The sequence below is a fragment of the Rhodamnia argentea genome, chromosome 8 (assembly GCF_020921035.1).
Source record: "Rhodamnia argentea isolate NSW1041297 chromosome 8, ASM2092103v1, whole genome shotgun sequence".
Classification (NCBI taxonomy): Eukaryota; Viridiplantae; Streptophyta; class Magnoliopsida; order Myrtales; family Myrtaceae; genus Rhodamnia; species Rhodamnia argentea.
The window spans coordinates 11,799,235-11,815,755 of record NC_063157.1 but is presented as its reverse complement, the minus strand read 5'-3'; the positions used below and the strand labels follow the sequence as shown (position 1 = coordinate 11,815,755).

At 42.1% G+C, this 16,521-nt stretch overlaps 2 protein-coding genes across 3 annotated transcripts; one reads left to right on the top strand and one right to left on the bottom strand.

The window, feature by feature from the left end:
• The first annotated feature begins 6,782 nt into the window (after window positions 1-6,782).
• Window positions 6,783-10,239, top strand: LOC115745390 (cytokinin hydroxylase-like). Of its 2 annotated transcripts, none has more exons than XM_048283973.1 (5): window positions 6,783-7,128; window positions 7,257-7,483; window positions 7,631-7,836; window positions 7,966-8,350; window positions 9,645-10,239. In XM_048283973.1, exons 1-5 carry the CDS (start codon window positions 6,828-6,830, stop codon window positions 10,083-10,085), a joined length of 1,560 nt encoding a protein of 519 aa, XP_048139930.1. In that variant the 5' UTR covers window positions 6,783-6,827; the 3' UTR covers window positions 10,086-10,239. The 2 variants fall into 2 exon arrangements, with proteins under 2 accessions (XP_048139930.1, XP_030536772.1); XM_030680912.2 differs by having other exon boundaries at window positions 7,595-7,836.
• Window positions 10,240-14,940: 4,701 nt separating this feature from the next.
• LOC115745441 (LOB domain-containing protein 40-like) lies at window positions 14,941-16,272 on the bottom strand. The gene is made up of 2 exons (XM_048284442.1): window positions 15,961-16,272; window positions 14,941-15,854 (listed from the first exon to the last, which is right to left on the bottom strand). Exons 1-2 carry the CDS (start codon window positions 16,148-16,150, stop codon window positions 15,151-15,153), a joined length of 894 nt encoding a protein of 297 aa, XP_048140399.1. The 5' UTR covers window positions 16,151-16,272; the 3' UTR covers window positions 14,941-15,150.
• Window positions 16,273-16,521: the final 249 nt, after the last annotated feature.

The window sequence follows — 16,521 nt, the reverse complement described above, 5'->3', positions numbered from 1 at the left end:
TTGAACGGCGAGAGTCCAAAATTAATCCTCCAGAACTAAATGCTTGTTCAACCGCAACCGTTGAAGAAGGGGTTGCTAATATTTGACAAGCGATGAGGGCGAGAACTGGATACTCGATTTGGTGACTCTTCCACCACTTCGAGATTTCAAATCCGTACTATGTTCCGCATCACGAAACTCAAATTGAGTGGTTAAATATTTTTCTAATTCAGAAATATTACCTGTTGCCCCTTTTTGTTTTTTTTGCCTACTCTTAAGCATATTATACCCTCTACTAAGTGAACTACCACCTTCGTTATGTGAGGCGATAGATTGTAAAGATCCAGAATCACTTAAACCATATCTACTACAAAATTGTCCATATAATGCTACTATAGATTCTTTAACATGTTCTAATATATTTGAAATATCTATTGAATCATCCAAATGTAAACAATCATGATAATACACATTCAAATAATCTTGTAAACCGTCTAATTTAATACGTGGATCAAAAACAATACCAACTAAATAGACAAGAGGAATTTGCAAATAATAATGCAACCATTTTTCTCGCATTACTAAAATAGTTTGACCTAATTCGGTATCTTTTTCATATTCACTAAAAACACTACTAATATTAACACACTCTATTAAAAATAAATGCGTTGTAGGATAATAAATACCAGATAAAGTCTTAGTAGCATCATTAAAAATTTTCAAAATATCTAAAATTTTCTTGCAAACGTCCCAATGTTGAGGAAGTAAAGTAATTTCGGGAATATTTTGTGAAATAAACATACATAATAAATCTTTATATTCAAAAGTTTGCCGAAGCAACTCGTACGTAGAATTCCAACGAGTCGGAATATCTTTTGGAAATCTTCTTGGCCTTCTCCCATTTTGTTTACAAAATTTTCCCCATGATTTCATACATTGGGAACGACTCCATAAAAATTTAATTGCACTTTTTATTGGGGCGAGAGAAGTGTCAAGAGTTCGTAAACCATTTTGTACACATAAATTTAAAACATGACAAGCACATCTAATGTGAAAAAATTGTCCGCCAAAAGTGGGTTTGCAAATATTTTATAATTCGGGAATAGAAGCGGTATTTGCGGCGGCATTATCAAAACCAATTGAAAATACTTTATTTATTAAATTATATTCTTCTAAAACTTGTCTAATTATTCTATAAATATTATGAGCCGAATGGCTTTCATCAAAAACTCGGAATGCAATAAGTCTTTTTTGAATCATCCAATTGTCATCTATCCAATGACACGTGACACCCATATAAGAATGAATTTGCCAAGGATCACTCCAAATATCGCTACCTATATGCACACGTCCATTGAATTCCGCAAAAAATTTTCCTAAAGATTTTTTTCCTTTTTTATAAAGATGAAAAACTTCGCGTTTAAGAGTATTTTTTGGAATAGTTGGCGCTTACGGAACCAACACAGTATTTATCAAATATTTCATATTAAAATTTTCACAAGTATTAAACGGAGCATGATCAAGGGCAACATATTCACCTAATGTTTATTTATAAAGTGCTTCAAGGAAACGAAATAAAGGATGAGGCTTAGAAGTGGCGTACCCGGAAATTTGTTGTTGCGTATTGTCGATCCCCGCTTGCGTTGGATGTTTTTTCGTCAAATGCCGACGGAATGTTCCGTAGCCGTCTCCTTTCGTGAATTTATAAGTTTGCGAACAATATTTACATTTTACATTATACTTACCTTCGACTTCATCACGTACCTTGTCGAAGTGTAGCCACAAGTCCGATGTATTATCTCGGCCCTTCCGTTCCGGCTCATTTGCCGTTGACGTTTCTTCGACACCGGTGGGAGGATGAAGACTTTCTTGTGTTGGGATGTGCTCGACGTTCGGAATCGGGACATAGTTGATATTATCGTCGTCGTCTTCCCAACTTGCATACTCACGAGGATCGTATTCATGAAAGGGATACTCGGAATCTCCCATAGCCATCTTGCCCTTGTCAGCATTTCCGCTTCCACTTGCCATTTTTGAGAGAATTGATCGGAAATCCGATTGAGAGAATTGAGTCGGGATTGAGAGAATTGGGAGAATTTGAGCGATTTGAGAGGATTTCGGAGAGAATTCGAGAGATTGTTCGGAGAATTTGTGACAAAAATGAAAGGGGAAGCATATGCATTTATAGGCAAGAATCATTTTTTTTTTTTTAAATGGAAAGCAACGGCCAAATTGGCCGTTGCACGTTGGCAACGGCCCAAAGCCGGGAGGGGGGGCCCGGGGTAGAGAGCCCAACGGCTCTCTGCCCCGGGCCCACTTTTATTTTTAATTTTTTTTGGCGGTTCGGAACCGGCCCGTGAGGGCCGGTTCCGGTTCCGGGTTGGAACCGTGGGGCCGGTCAACGGGCCGGTTCCGGGCCGGTCAACGGGCCGGTTCCGGGCCCACGGGCCCAAATGGCCCCCTCTACTCTCCTCCATTCTCCCTCTCTTTTACTACTCTATCTAGTTCTCTTTTAGACTCTTTGATAATTTCGTGGATATATGCTCTTTTCGGATCCGCTTGCTAGCTTCGGCTTCGACTTCGATTTCAACTTCGGATGCTTGCTTTAGATTATCGAGTTTTTTACGAGTCTTTGAAACTCATCTGTTGCTACTTTCGGCAACCGGCCTATCTAAAAGTGATTTTGTAATTAACCGGTATCTGTTTTGCAATTATTCTCTCCCGATCTAGAGTTAGAAATAGATTTTGGTGCTCTTCTATCCGATCTAGATATAGATCTGGGATTTACAATGCATTTTCTACACTTTCTCAACCTATTTGTGTTGTTGTTGTCTCTATATGGTAATGGTACTGGGAACGATGAGCCTAGGTGCGCGCGCGCCTTTTGGCAATGCCATAGTTACTAACGAGGGATTTCTCAGTATATATTCATCACTAATACGAGATTCGATGATCGGTCTCTGATTGTGCTCGAATGCTATGATAGATTCATTCTTAAGGAACAAGCGAGTTTCTGCAAATTGCATCATGTTGATTCACTTTTCAAAACTTGCTTTGTGGGAAGTGATGTATCTTTCTTTGATATGAAATGAGAGACCTTTCTTTTGATTAAAAAAAAATGGTAATTTTTGGCCTAAGCCCCTTGAAAATGGACGCGGGACCCAAAAAAAAGTTTCTCCAATCGGCTTTCAAATGGACGTGGGACCCATAAAACGAACGGCTGTGATACGCTCGATCTGTCGGATCCGGGTCACGCGAAGGATTTTCCACCGCCGACGATCCATTTTTCTCGAATGGCAATGAATGTCGAGGATCGCCCTTTTCCAGTGGACCAAAATTCGGTCGGCAAAAGCCACTTTTGCCCTTTTCACTTCGTCTTCCCGCAAACGCAACAGGGGGTCCGCAGGTGCATCATCAGCAGAGCAGGTGAGGATGACGATTCTGGAAGCACTTTCCGCCATTGATGACAATGTGTGTAACGCAGCTTCCCATTCTTTCCGAAAGGCGTCAGCCTTTCGAGAAGAAGAAGAAGGAAAGAAAGACCCACCTCGGCTGTCATCTTACGTCGTGAATGATGCTGATGAGATCTTACGCACCGACGAAAGAGTCCCCCAGAACGAACTTTGATCGGTTTTTCCAAATTCTGCTTCCCAAGTCCTTCTGTATCAAGACGTTCCTTTCTGGGTGTGAACTCAGATTAAGCACCAGAGATGACGATTCTCAACCTACACAAAGGGCAAGGACCTTGGACTCCATATCCCGGTCGTTGTGAAGAGCTTAAACGTCTTGCCAATTGAGTCCATCCTGTTTGGGCAGCGAGGGCCGGTCAATTCCCTCGGCTAGTAAAGAAAAATAAAGGAAATTTTTTTATAAAATATTAATAAAAATATTAACATGCTATTAAAAATTATTCAGGTCAAGCCGGCGGTGTCATGTTGGCAAACCGTGAAAAATTTTATGACTCAATTATCAAAATTAAAAAATTTAGGACTAAATCGGTAAAAGTGCGATAGGTTTTATGACCTTTTGGACAATTTTTCCATTTGTGACTTATGCTTTTTAAATTAGGGAAAAAACCACCAAAACCCCTGAACTATGCCAACCGTGACACATTTACCCTAAACTTTTTCTTGTGACACAAAAAATCTCAAACTTTTACTCATGACATTGAAAACTCTAAACTTATACCCGTGTGACAAAATTACCCCAAAATATTTTTTTGTGACATCAAAAATCCTAAACTTATATTCGTGTGACACATTTACCTCAAAGTTTTGAGGTAAATGTGTCACACGAATATAAGTTTGGAGTTTTTAGTGTCACAACAAAAAGTTTGGGGTAAATGTGTCACACGAGCATAAGTTTGGAGTAAATGTGTCACACGAGCATAAGTTTGGGGTAAATGTGTCACATGCATACAAGTTTAGGATTTTTTGTGTCACAAAGAAAAGTTTGGGGTAAATGTGTCACAGTGAGCATAGTTTAGGGTTTTTGGTGGTTTTGTCCCTTTAGATTATGACAAATTTGTCTCTCGCATTTTGAGTCCTTTGCAATGTGCCCCTTGATTTTCTAGAATTCATTGCTAAGTTTCTCACTAGCATTAATTGCGGAGTCAATAGAAAATGAAATTGCTAGTATTGCTACTTTCGGTGAGCTCGGTGGCGGTGGGTAGGCATCATCGCTTATTTAAGTGTTGTAAGCTCCCAAGCAGTAGGAGGAGACTACTATGACTCTTTGGGGAAAGTACCAAAAAATTCATATAATTATTGTATTGATAGTTGATATCAATTCGGTCATAAACCTCTCAATTGGGCCAATTTAATCCTGAACCTTAGCACGTTTTTTCAATTGAGTTTATTCGATCAATTTTGGTCGCAAATTTTGACCGGTCCTACACAAACTCGGATCACATGCCTGTTGAAGAATGAACCAGAGAGAGAGAGATAAAGAGGGAGATCGGTCCCCGGCTAATAAAGTCACTTTAGGTTCCTAAGAAAATGGAACGACAATGACGGCCATGTATCTCTACTTACAGTAGCTAAAGCACGCATTTCCTCTCTCTCATGTCATTTTCTTGTTTATTCTTTATTATTATTATGTTTAATTAATTTGGATTGTACAAATAGCATCAAATTTCAAACGGTGTGTGGCACATGGGGGCACTTTATAATAACGTGACCAATTCCAAAGCGACGCATGAAATTCTCGTGTTTGATATTTTTGCCCTTCACCAAGGCAATCACAACTCACGGGAAAGCATAGCATTGAAGTTCCGACCAAGAATTTGATTGGACTCAACTTTAGGAGCACGTCGAAATCGATTTCATACGACTCAGCGACCGCATATAGAAAACGGAAGTGGCACAATCTAATTACCCCGAGCTCATATGAATAAGCTGTAGATCCTTAAATGCTTCATGTTCCGGTCCGGTCCGGGCCATCTTACGCAAATCTCAGCTGCTCTATCTCCTCTGGAGAAACGAAATGTAGGCACCCCAAGCCCGACTAGGCTAGTAGAGATCCCGAGAGGCCGAAAGTCTTCCCGGCATCCGGTCGCCCGACCGCGTTGAGGGGCTCCGATCTCAAACGACCAACCGGATACATACCTTGGTTGCTCGATCCTTTCACATGTCACTACTTTGTAACCTACGATCTCGTTCTAATTCTGCCTTCTTTTTGCTCTAAACGAAAAGTAATCAAACCTACCATAAAAATTTACTATCGTCCGCCCCAAAAAGTCCGCAACCTTAGGTCAAAAGTCAGTCGGCCCTTGAAAAGTCAACATCACACCTCCTCCTCTTCCTCCCTCGATAGAGAGAGTATAGTGGTCTGTCTTAACTTGGCCAATCCCTTCTCTCTACTCCCCCACATTCACCGGAAACAAATTAATCTAATCGACATAATTATATTAATTCGGGAACTCCTTAATTATAAACAAATAGAGAAAAATCTCGTCACGGGCGTGGACTCCCAACCACATCATGTTTGGTCAAAAGAATCCTGAACAGAAGGATCAACAGATTATTTGACTATTAGTATAGTCCCAGAATTTAATTAAGTCCGAGATCCATTAATATAGCAATTATAATAGCGACGGATGCTGACGTTTCCCGGGTTGTCAATCGAAGAAGAATCAAGATTGTAATTAAGTGGAGCACTGATTCTTGTTCTAAATTCAAGAACTTGATTAAGATAAACCTAAAATTAATTAAAGAGGATCTTGGCGAGATGCCCTCCAATCGTCCTTAGGGGTCGGTCATGCGTGTATTCGATAAGAGTGCATCATGGACATAGTCGCATCAAAAGAGAAAGAAAAATGCACACAAAGCATATGTCCTTTATCTCTCGTAATGATGCAACGAAAAAATTTTTATTGTTGGTAAAGCAAGGTGCCCGATTGATTTGTTCGAAAGCTTACTGAGCTTTGATACGAAGAAGCGACATGTCATGTCTTGACACCCCATCTCGAGCGAAAAGGTTGACCCAAACGGTGAAAATTTGAAACATATGGACTTTTCGTATTCTACGTCGGCGACGTAGCAAAATAGTTTCACAAGTAATATTACATGATTAAAAAATATATATTTTTTTAGATAAATTTATTCTTTTTGTTAATAGATTCTGTGGGGGTAAAAATAAAAAAGCAAGCGTCTCGTCAAAACCAGGGAAACTGACATTGGAGATGTACTAAACTTATGTTATCTTTACGAGAATTCTCTGAACCGGTTTGCTTTTCAGACACTAGCTATAAATAGGCCATCCCAGGATTACTTGCCATACAACGCGTATCATCAACCTCTTCCTCTCGTCTGGTTGAGCTAGGGCAGCGCAAAAGACTCCTACGTACCATGGCAACCGCCGCCGCGGCCGCGGTTGTTATGGTGACTCTTTTGCTTCTGCTTCTGCTTCTGTCGCTGATTGCGAGAGCCGTGTGCGCGACGCTCTCGTTTTACTTGCTAACTCCGAGACGGATCAAGAAAATAATGGAGAGGCAAGGAGTGCGTGGGCCGGAGCCGCGGTTTCTTGTCGGCAACCTCGGCGACGTGTCTTCTCTCGTTTCCGAATCTGCCGCCGAGGACATGGAGTCCATACGCCACGACATCGTGGATCGCCTCTTGCCTCATTACGTCAGATGGACTAAACAATACGGTCTGTCCTTCAATTCTTCCTCGCATGATCTTGTTGTGATGAGATGATCGTTATCATACCGCCAATGATATGATGAGAATTAGCTCAGCTTCTTCGAGTATGCACCGACGAGAAAATTTCATACGCAGGGAAGAGATTCATGTATTGGAACGGGGTCGAGCCTCGCCTGTGCTTAACCGAGACCGACCTCGTCAAGGAGTTGCTTTCCAAGTACAGCACTCAAACTGGTAAATCATGGCTGCAGCAACAAGGATCGAAGCATTTCATCGGGAGAGGGCTTTTGATGGCTAACGGGGACGATTGGATACATCAGCGCCGCATCGTCGCTCCTGCGTTCATGGGAGACAAACTCAAGGTTCGTCCAAACACCAGCAATTGCTGTTTTTGAGCATATTTCATGAATGCTTCTGCTATATATCAGTAAACTGTCTTCAAGTCTCAGTTTTCTTGTGTTCGTCAAAATCAGAGTTATGCTGGGTTCATGGTCGAGTGCACTAACCAGATGCTACAATCATTGCAAAATGCCATAGACTCGGGTCAAACCGAGGTCGAGATCTACGAGTACATGACTAAGCTTACATCCGACATCATTTCAAGGGCCGAATTCGGGAGCAGCTACGAGAAGGGGACGCGAATATTCCATCTGCTGACGGTTTTGCAGCATCGCTGTGCTCAAGCGAGCCGACATTTGTGTCTCCCAGGAAGCCGGTGAGTCGCGCAAAAATGTCTTCTCTTCCATTTTTTGCTATCAAGTTAATCGCTGTTCCACTCACTCTTTCACCATCAAAGTACACATAGTTTTCTTCAATTGTGATAACATGAAAAAAATTTCTGCAGGTTCTTTCCCACCAAATACAATAAGGAGATCAAAACATCGAAGGCGGAGGTGGAGAAGCTCCTGACGGAGATAATCGAAAGCAGAAAAGTCTCTGCCGAGGTTGGTCGGAGCTGTACATACGGCGACGATTTACTCGGCATGCTGTTGAACGAGATCGAGACGGCGGCAAGGAAAAAGAGTGCTTATAGTCCTAGCATGCAAGTGATTATGGACGAGTGCAAGACGTTCTTCTTTGCCGGGCACGAGACAGCCGCGCTTCTGCTCACATGGACCGTCATGCTGTTGGCAAGCAACCGGCCTTGGCAAGATAAGGTCCGCGCCGAAGTGACTCGGGTGTGCAGCGGCGAAAACCCTTCAGTCCATCATCTTCCCAAACTCAGCTTGGTAAGCGCTAAATTACTCGCACTCCATAGTAAATATGTTCACGTTTCCGTCCTTCTCTAATTGGAGGAAATTCTCCTACGAGCCTTCTGATTTCTCATTGGGGCTAATATGAACATCATCTATACACTAACTTAAACAAGAAATTGAAATATTTGTTAGTCACAAATCAAAATATTTGCGCAAGAGTCTGTAGCGGCTTTCGGCCGTAAATCAAAAGAAATTCTACAGGACATTGAAGATGTCTACGTTGCAGGAAAGTTCCTGCAAGTCCTAGGAAGTCAAATTTGGATCAGTGCTCGATCTTTCAACTCATGGGACCATCGACTCTTAGAATTATTCCCTTAAAAAGGTGCTCCAAGCACTTTTGTTGTTCTTTCTTGGAGCAATTTCAAGCAACCCTTTTGACAATTGCCCCCCAAAAATTAAAAAAACTGATTCCAGAAAATTTACCTGGAGAGATCGTCAAATGGGTGAACAAAGTAGAGAAGACAAACCAGTCGAATCGAGAGCTGCATCCTTCCTTACTCTGAAAATTTTGCATGCAAAATGCAAGAGACAAATAGGGTTAACGATCTGAAAGTATCTGAATTTACACATTTTACGCTCAAGTATCATACTTTTTTTTTTCTTCCTTCAAGTACCTCTATTTTTCAAGTTTGGCTCAACTTGAGGCCTATTTTGATCACAACAAAGAAGAATATACTTTTCTAGGATAATTACACCGCAAGTACCCAAACTTTCGGAAGACAAGGAGGCCGAAGTTGGGGGCGGGGAAGGGCGGCAGGGATCCAATGGCGAGGACTGTAGTGGCCCTGATTCGCGGCTACAGAGAGAGAGAGAGAGAGAGAGAGAGAGAGAGAGAGAGAGAGAAGGTCGAGATGGGATTAGGGTTTAGTTGCATCGAGTAACTTTACATGTTAGGGTTCTTGTGCAAGCATGAAATTATGCAGCATAAGCTCTCTCCCTCTCTCTTCCACCCTAGATGCCCACCCTCCATGGCCGTCGAGATCTCGACGGCCCAGGCGGGATACATATAGCCTTGAGATCTGGAGGCTTATCGCCATCGACGATGAGAAAATGGAGTTATTTGCATGCGGCTTTGAGTGAAAAAATGTCGCCTAGTAGTGCCAATTAGTTTTTACTGGATCACTTCCATTTGATAGAGGAATATATAATGAAAGTCAGAATTGATTGTGTTGTTAAACATGTTAATATTGATACACAGAATAATCCTAGGACTACGTCGATTATATCATGCGATGAGTTGTTGAATATCTCTACCCCTTTTATGCAGCTAAATATGGTTGTTAACGAATCCTTAAGGCTCTATCCACCGGCATCGGTTCTTCCTCGCATGGCCTTCGAAGACATCAAGCTAGGCGACCTTCACGTGCCGAAGGGATTATCGATCTGGATCCCGGTGCTAGCGATTCATCACAGCGAAGAACTGTGGGGAAAAGATGCCGACGAGTTCAATCCCGAGCGGTTTGCATCCAAACCATTTCCATCGGGTCGGTTCATGCCATTCGCGATGGGGCCGCGGAATTGTGTCGGCCAATCTTTTGCTATGATGGAAGCCAAGATCATACTAGCGATGCTGGTATCGAGGTTTAGCTTCACCATCTCGGAGAGTTATCGTCATGCTCCAATCGTCGTCCTCACCATAAAACCTAAGTACGGGGTTCAAATATGTTTGAAGCCCTTGAATCTATGTGAGAATAATTGTTTTGGCTAGATTTGTTTCGTTTTCGTTTTTCGGCTCATGTTTCATTGAGAGCGGTATGATGAGTAATGCTCCTCATCAAGATTGTTGGTGATTTTGCACTTGTAACTACAGATGGGATTGAACTGGCTCTTAAGAGCAACATCAATATCCTCAGGGGAAATTTGTCCAAGCAGTCCTAAACCTTACCAATTTAGTCACAAACATTTTAATTGTGTCAATTGAATCATACATCTTTTCACATTTTACTAATTGAGTCCATTCAACTGATATTAGCCAAAAATCGCAGACGTGGACGGCGGTCGTTGTACGCGGTACGCACGGCGATGACGTGTAAAATTTTTTAATTTTAAAACCCTTTTCGAATTTCTTATTATTTGTTATTTTTATTTTGTTTCCTTCTATTATTATTGTTATTATTTGTGGCTAGGGAGGGTAACAAAGCCCTAGCTCGGCCACACCAAAATATGGGCGAGGCTAGCCTCGCTAGTAGCCGAGACCCTCACTAGTGACCGTCGAGGGCTCGGCGACCCTCGCAGGCCACAGTAAATAAAAATTAAGAAGGATAAGAGAAAAAAAAAAAGGAAAATATCAAGAAAATTAAAAATTAAAATATTCAAAATATTATCGAAATTCTCCACTTGAGCACCGATCGTGTCACGGAGGATAACCGGCATCCTTATTAGTGATTTCCGGTCAAATTGACCAAATGAACACAATTGACAAAACGGAAAATATTTAAGACTTAATTGACACAATTAAAAAGTTTAGAACTGAATTGATAAAAGTATAATAGGTTTAGGACTTTTTGAATAATTTTCCCGAAATTTCAAAATGGAATGACGATAAATTGCGGAATAAAATGCAGTCACGCAAAGATTAGATTGACACTTTGTACTCCCACCTATTATTCTTCAGTAAAGGGCATCGTTACAAGGATTGCGGCAAGTTCAGACGAAGCATTCTAGAAGATGTGACGGATACTTTGACAATGTTAGGTTGACGCCAACAGCAAGAAATTCATATTCCTGGTGAAGTTCCCATCGGAAAGTATTCAAATGTAATCTTTTCGGCCAATTTTGACTAGCAATACTAATGTAAACACCAGCGGTCTTGCATGTGACGGCCGGCTTTAATATGGATTTTTTTTTTTTTTGCATTGTTTTCTACTTTTGTGAATATTCATAAATTTTATAACTTTGTTCTTGTTTTATTTTCGTTTTCTTTTGCCAAAAGCCGACGGAGGAAAAAGGAAAAAAAATGAAAGAAAATAAATTTAAAAATTAAATTTTGTATAAAAACTCAAAAAATTAAAACAAAAATGCAAAAAATTGCCCACAACAGCATCGATCATGTCATATATGAAAGTCGGCATCCATGTCGGTATTGCTGATCAAAATTGGTTGAAAGAACTACATTAGCAAATTGTCAAAAAGTATAGGATAAAATTGATCAAATTAAAAGTTTAAGACGGAATTGACATCCGCAGCGTATGTTTATGACTTTTTTTTTTTATAATTTGTCCGACTTTTATGTAACTGGTTCCAAAGAGTTCAGACTCCCTGCAACATGAAGGTGCGATCGGAGTCGAGACATTGGTTAGTCCGAGGTTATAATGTCCATCTTTCCTTCCTCTTGTTCCACCTCGAAAAAGTAACATAGCTGGGTCAACACATTCTTATCCTTCTTTCGGTCAACACATTCTTGCACGGCCGTTCTTTTGCTCTCTAGTGCATGCATTTTCCACGTGTTTTGGGACGATCACCTGTAACGATAACCAGCTCGGTCAACAAAAGATAAGGAAAGTCAACGGACACTTGGCACTTTTTTTAGTTCAACCTTGTTCTTTCTCAGTCATTTCCGGTGGACGGGAACAATTGGACCGAAAACTAAGAACGGAGTCCCATGATCTGTCTGTGTCAACCTTGGGATCCTACTTTCGGTGCTGCACGCATAATCCGCACTATCTTTGCATTGTCGTTAGCAAGCTGATTAACTAGCACCGCACGCAGAAGCCGAAGCTCCTACGACTCATTCTAAGCGCAGGTTACTATTATACGAGTCTATCTGACGGTAGCCATTCGAAGACGACATGAAATCTATTTTATCCACCGTATCTCCTTAAATTAGGAGAAAATATTTATCTTCCATTCATTCCAAAAAATATCTTCGAATTTTACATTTTAAAGCTCGGGCGAAACCTTTTTAAGTTGTGCTTAGGATCAATCTGTCTGTTTCAACCTTGGGATCCTACTTTTGGTGCTGCACGCACGACCCACACTATCTTTGCGTGGTAAAACACGGTACTCTTTGAGTTGCCCTGATCGACTTCATGGTCCAACACATAGACCGACGTTTAGGGACATACGCATCAATTCCCAAGTGGGAGAAAGAGAATCAAAGTCCCGCGTGGGGTTTACAGATCCGTAATGGGTTTTATCCGGTGAACAAGTAGGCCCGTCAAAAAATTGATGATAGACCCATTTCTTAACTCACGTTTGATGGGCCGAGTTATTTTACAAGTTCGTCGTATTCACTAAATGGGTCATGAACGGGTTTAGAACGGTAAAATTCATATTAGTATGAGTGCTGAATGGGTTCACGATTTATTTAGACCCAACCCACCCTATGACTCTCTCTTTACTCTCTCGTCCTCACTCGATCCCGCGCTCGCTCGCTTCGCACTTTCACCTCAATTTTGATATCAAGTTTCCTAAATTATGGTAAATATGGACGTGTTTTAACAATATAGATCGGATCAGGTATGAGATGCATGCTAGATTTGTATTTCATGAAAATGAATCAAAACGGGCTAATCGAGTTAATTTGGGTTAGACCTTTTATCAACCCGATCTACCATTTTGATAGATCTACAAATAAGTAATGACTAGGACTGACCAAAATATATCTATGAGGTTAGATTCTCACTCCACATTTGGTTTATGTGAATTGAGTTTATTTATATCGATCTTTTAGATCGGGTGAATCGCATGTCAAATTTAGTTGATCCAAATATTGTGATAGATCTAACACAAGGGTATCTGAATACCCGGTCCACGTAATAAGACCACACGTGCCAACTTATGGCTAGAGTAACATAAACATTAATCGAAAACTCGGTCGAACTTGTTTAGGATGGGCACCAGGCAGGAGGACAAGGGCGGGGACTGCATTCTCTACTCTACGTTTATATATATATACAAACATATGTATACATCTAGGCCTTTGTCCCCATTGCTTCTTAGTTAAGCATGTCAATTTCATACTACTCTTTCGATATATAATCTAATGTTTTTGGGGGAAAAAAATTCTCGGATCGAATTTGAAGTATCGCTGAAAAAGCAAAAGAGTTAACAGGTGAGGTTTTACAACAATGTGATCAACTGCATTTGTTAGAATAGCTCCCATTGAGTCTCTGCACCTATCCTATCCTCTCTCTTTTTTTTTTTTTTATTCTCGCTTTATGAGAAAGGAAAAGAGCTATTTTTGGTTCCTCTCGTTAAAACTCAGAAGGAAATATATTCGCAAAAGCTTCAAAGGCCAAACAACGGAAGATTCCTTCAAATAGCTCACCAAGAGAAGTATATATACATGTATATTACTTATGTATGACGGAACAAAAACTCTTTTTATATAGAGGAACATGTTTGTATTATTCACTCGCTACCATGTTAGAATCAATTCATTTTTTCTACGGGAGAAAGCATCGAATCCTCTCTTTTCACCAATCCGTAGCAATAAGACGCAGATGTTCTGTTGACTTTTTCATTGAATCAATACTTAATTTATCCATTTTAGAAAAATAAAAGAGTTTTGTTTTTTTGGTCGAAATAAAAACAAAAGAGTTAACAAAGTATTATATCGACCAAATTTAATAAATGATACGTCATCCTCGCCAATCGCCTTCGCCCTATATCAGTACCATAGGAAGGTTTGCCCATTCAATTAACATTCGGAACTTTTGATTAGCAACAACGGGCGACATAAAAGATTGCATCGCCTTTGTCCTTAACCCAAGCACGACAAAACAGATTTTCCATCGCCTATGCTGTTATAGTGTTAAAAGTAGGCACACAAATACATCGAAATAGAAAGTAAAGGCGAGAAAAAGAGATCGAGACGCAAAGTTTATAATGGTTTACACTCAAACTAGGGTTACATCTAACAAAAGATTACATTATAATTAGCACATCACATATCTATATTACAAGTTACAGCTCTCAATTACAAGAGAGAAAGATTATTATTTGTAAACGGCACAAGAAAACCTTAAGGGCCAAGCGAGCCCTAGGCCACTCAATAGTCATTCATGGATCGAAGGCCAAATTGCCAATAAAAAAAGGATTTTAACTATAAAAATCCTCTAACAACCCGGAGGCCCATCCATTTGTCGGGGAGTGGAACTTCAATGCCTTTATGTCGGCGGGGAATATGAACCACACTCCAACATGTAGGGTGGATCAAGGGCAAAGAAATTTACGTTTCGTTTCGTCGGGACAGGGTCTGTCAATGGCGGTGACGAAGTCTCTTTCCGACCCGGTAGAAGACGTAATCAGTGATGACAATCTTTTTATTTGCCATAGACTCCAACATGAGGCTGCTCCATTTTGGATTGACAAGGTTGTTCTTAAATTGCTCGTGGGCCTCGGCCTTTCTTTTAGCCCACTTTGTCCTTCCCAATGTCAACATTTGCTAAGCCCAGAATGGTGTCGAATTACTCTTTTAAGTATTTCCCCCTTACAATCGCTAGATACATTAATCTGTTTTGATTAAGTATGATTGAAATCTCAATCTTTTTGTCGAATGTTTATGCACAACCACAGAAAAGGTATAGGCCCCCACAGTCTTTTTTAGTCATCTAAAGAGATTTTGCATTTGTACACCTCACTCACTTCTCAACAAGCTAAAAATTCCCCTCCCAAAAAACAGGAGAAAAAAAAAAAAAAGGGCAAAAAAAAAAAAAAAAACAAAAGTTAAGGGGTAAAAAAGAAAAAAGAAAAAGGAAACTCGGCCAATTAGAATTAACAGAGCCGTCCGGAGTCAAAACTGCTCGCCGCTGACTTCTTCCTTTGCGCAATCAAATTGGGCTTCCACCTAAACGGGCCGAGCACTCCAGGCCCAACTCCATCTTGCCGCTCGCCCCGCTATTCTCGAACCTCCTCTTCTTCACCGGGACCACGTGATTGGCACGTGCCACGGGCTCAAGCCCCAAGGTCAGCTCCAGCCCGACCTCCTCGCCCCCACCCGGCCGGCGATCGTCCGGCTCCCGCTCGGCGGCTCTGAACAGCAGCGGCGGCTCGGCCGTCTCCTGGGACGCCGCGCTCAGCGTCTCCTTGCTGTCGCCTTCCGCGTTGGCCGCCGGCGCGACCACCTCGGACTGGTGGCTCAGCGACGACTCGTGACTCGTCGACCGGTTGGGCCCGTCGTCGGAGCACTTCGGGGCCTCGTCGTGAACCGGCGCCAACTCCAAGCAAGCCGCCGTCGGGGGCGGCGACCTAGCCTTGGCACCAGATCGCTTGAACCGGCAGCGAGCCCTGACGCGGTGGAGATCGGGAGGGGTCTCGCCCTTGGAGACGTGGCGGATGTCGTAGACATTGGACGGCGGGGCGTGGCTGGTGGCCGCGGCTTCGGAGGCGACGGGGGTGATGGGCAAGCCCTTGAGGACGGCTTCGACGGCGGCCTGGCAGAGATGCCAGCTCCCGGACCAGAGGAGGCCGACGGAGCCGTATATCGGGTTGACGATCCGACCGCAAGCTTCGTAGAGCAAGGACCTAAAGATCGCTGCAGGAACCGAAAGAAAAAATTAGAAAAGAAAGAAGCGTCAGGAGAAGCAATCTTTTCTAGAAGAGAAGCGAAAAGAAGAAGAGGGGTGGGGAAGCGGACGGACCAGGGCGGAGGTGGTCGGGGCCGGCGTTGAGGAGGTTGAGGAGGCCAGCGCGGCCGTAGAACTTGGCGAGGAAGACGGTGGCGTGGGCTTGGGAGTCGGAGCTCTTGATCCAGTGAAGGCAGGGGCGGATACTGCAGTCGTCGCTGCAGCCCTTGCGGAGGACCCTGCAGCCGTTGCAACTCATCCGCATTCTGTCAACCTCGTTTTCTTGGATCACAAGCTATAAAAACGGAAAGGGCAAATCAAGAAGAAGAAGAAGGATCGAGTTGATGGAGGATGGAGGATGAGGAGAATTTGAGAGAGAAAGAGAGAGATTTGGATCGGGGGTTTATAAACGAGTGAATGACGAGTATGCTTTCGTTTCTGGGTGCGGGCGAGAGGGTTGGTAACTCGGGTTGGGTTGGATCATACAGGGAGGGGAGTGAGCAGCAGCGACCTGTTTTTCCACGCTCCAGTTAAAAAAAAAAAAAAAAAAATTTGCATCTTGGTTTCGGGATTTAGGAAAGTAACCACCTTTCGCTCATCGAACAAATAAAAACCAATACAATAACCTCAACCCCG

Excerpts from the sequence above, each read along its gene's own strand:
- LOC115745390 (XM_030680912.2), top strand. The coding sequence starts at position 6,828 with ATGGCAACCGCCGCCGCGGCCGCGGTTGTTATGGTGACTCTTTTGCTT. Across the intron at positions 7,129-7,256 it reads CAGATGGACTAAACAATACG|GGAAGAGATTCATGTATTGG; the intron begins GTCTGTCCTTCA and ends TTTCATACGCAG. Across the intron at positions 7,837-7,965 it reads TTGTGTCTCCCAGGAAGCCG|GTTCTTTCCCACCAAATACA; the intron begins GTGAGTCGCGCA and ends AAATTTCTGCAG.
- LOC115745441 (XM_048284442.1), bottom strand. The coding sequence starts at position 16,150 with ATGCGGATGAGTTGCAACGGCTGCAGGGTCCTCCGCAAGGGCTGCAGC. Across the intron at positions 15,855-15,960 it reads CCCCGACCACCTCCGCCCTG|CGATCTTTAGGTCCTTGCTC; the intron begins GTCCGTCCGCTT and ends CGGTTCCTGCAG.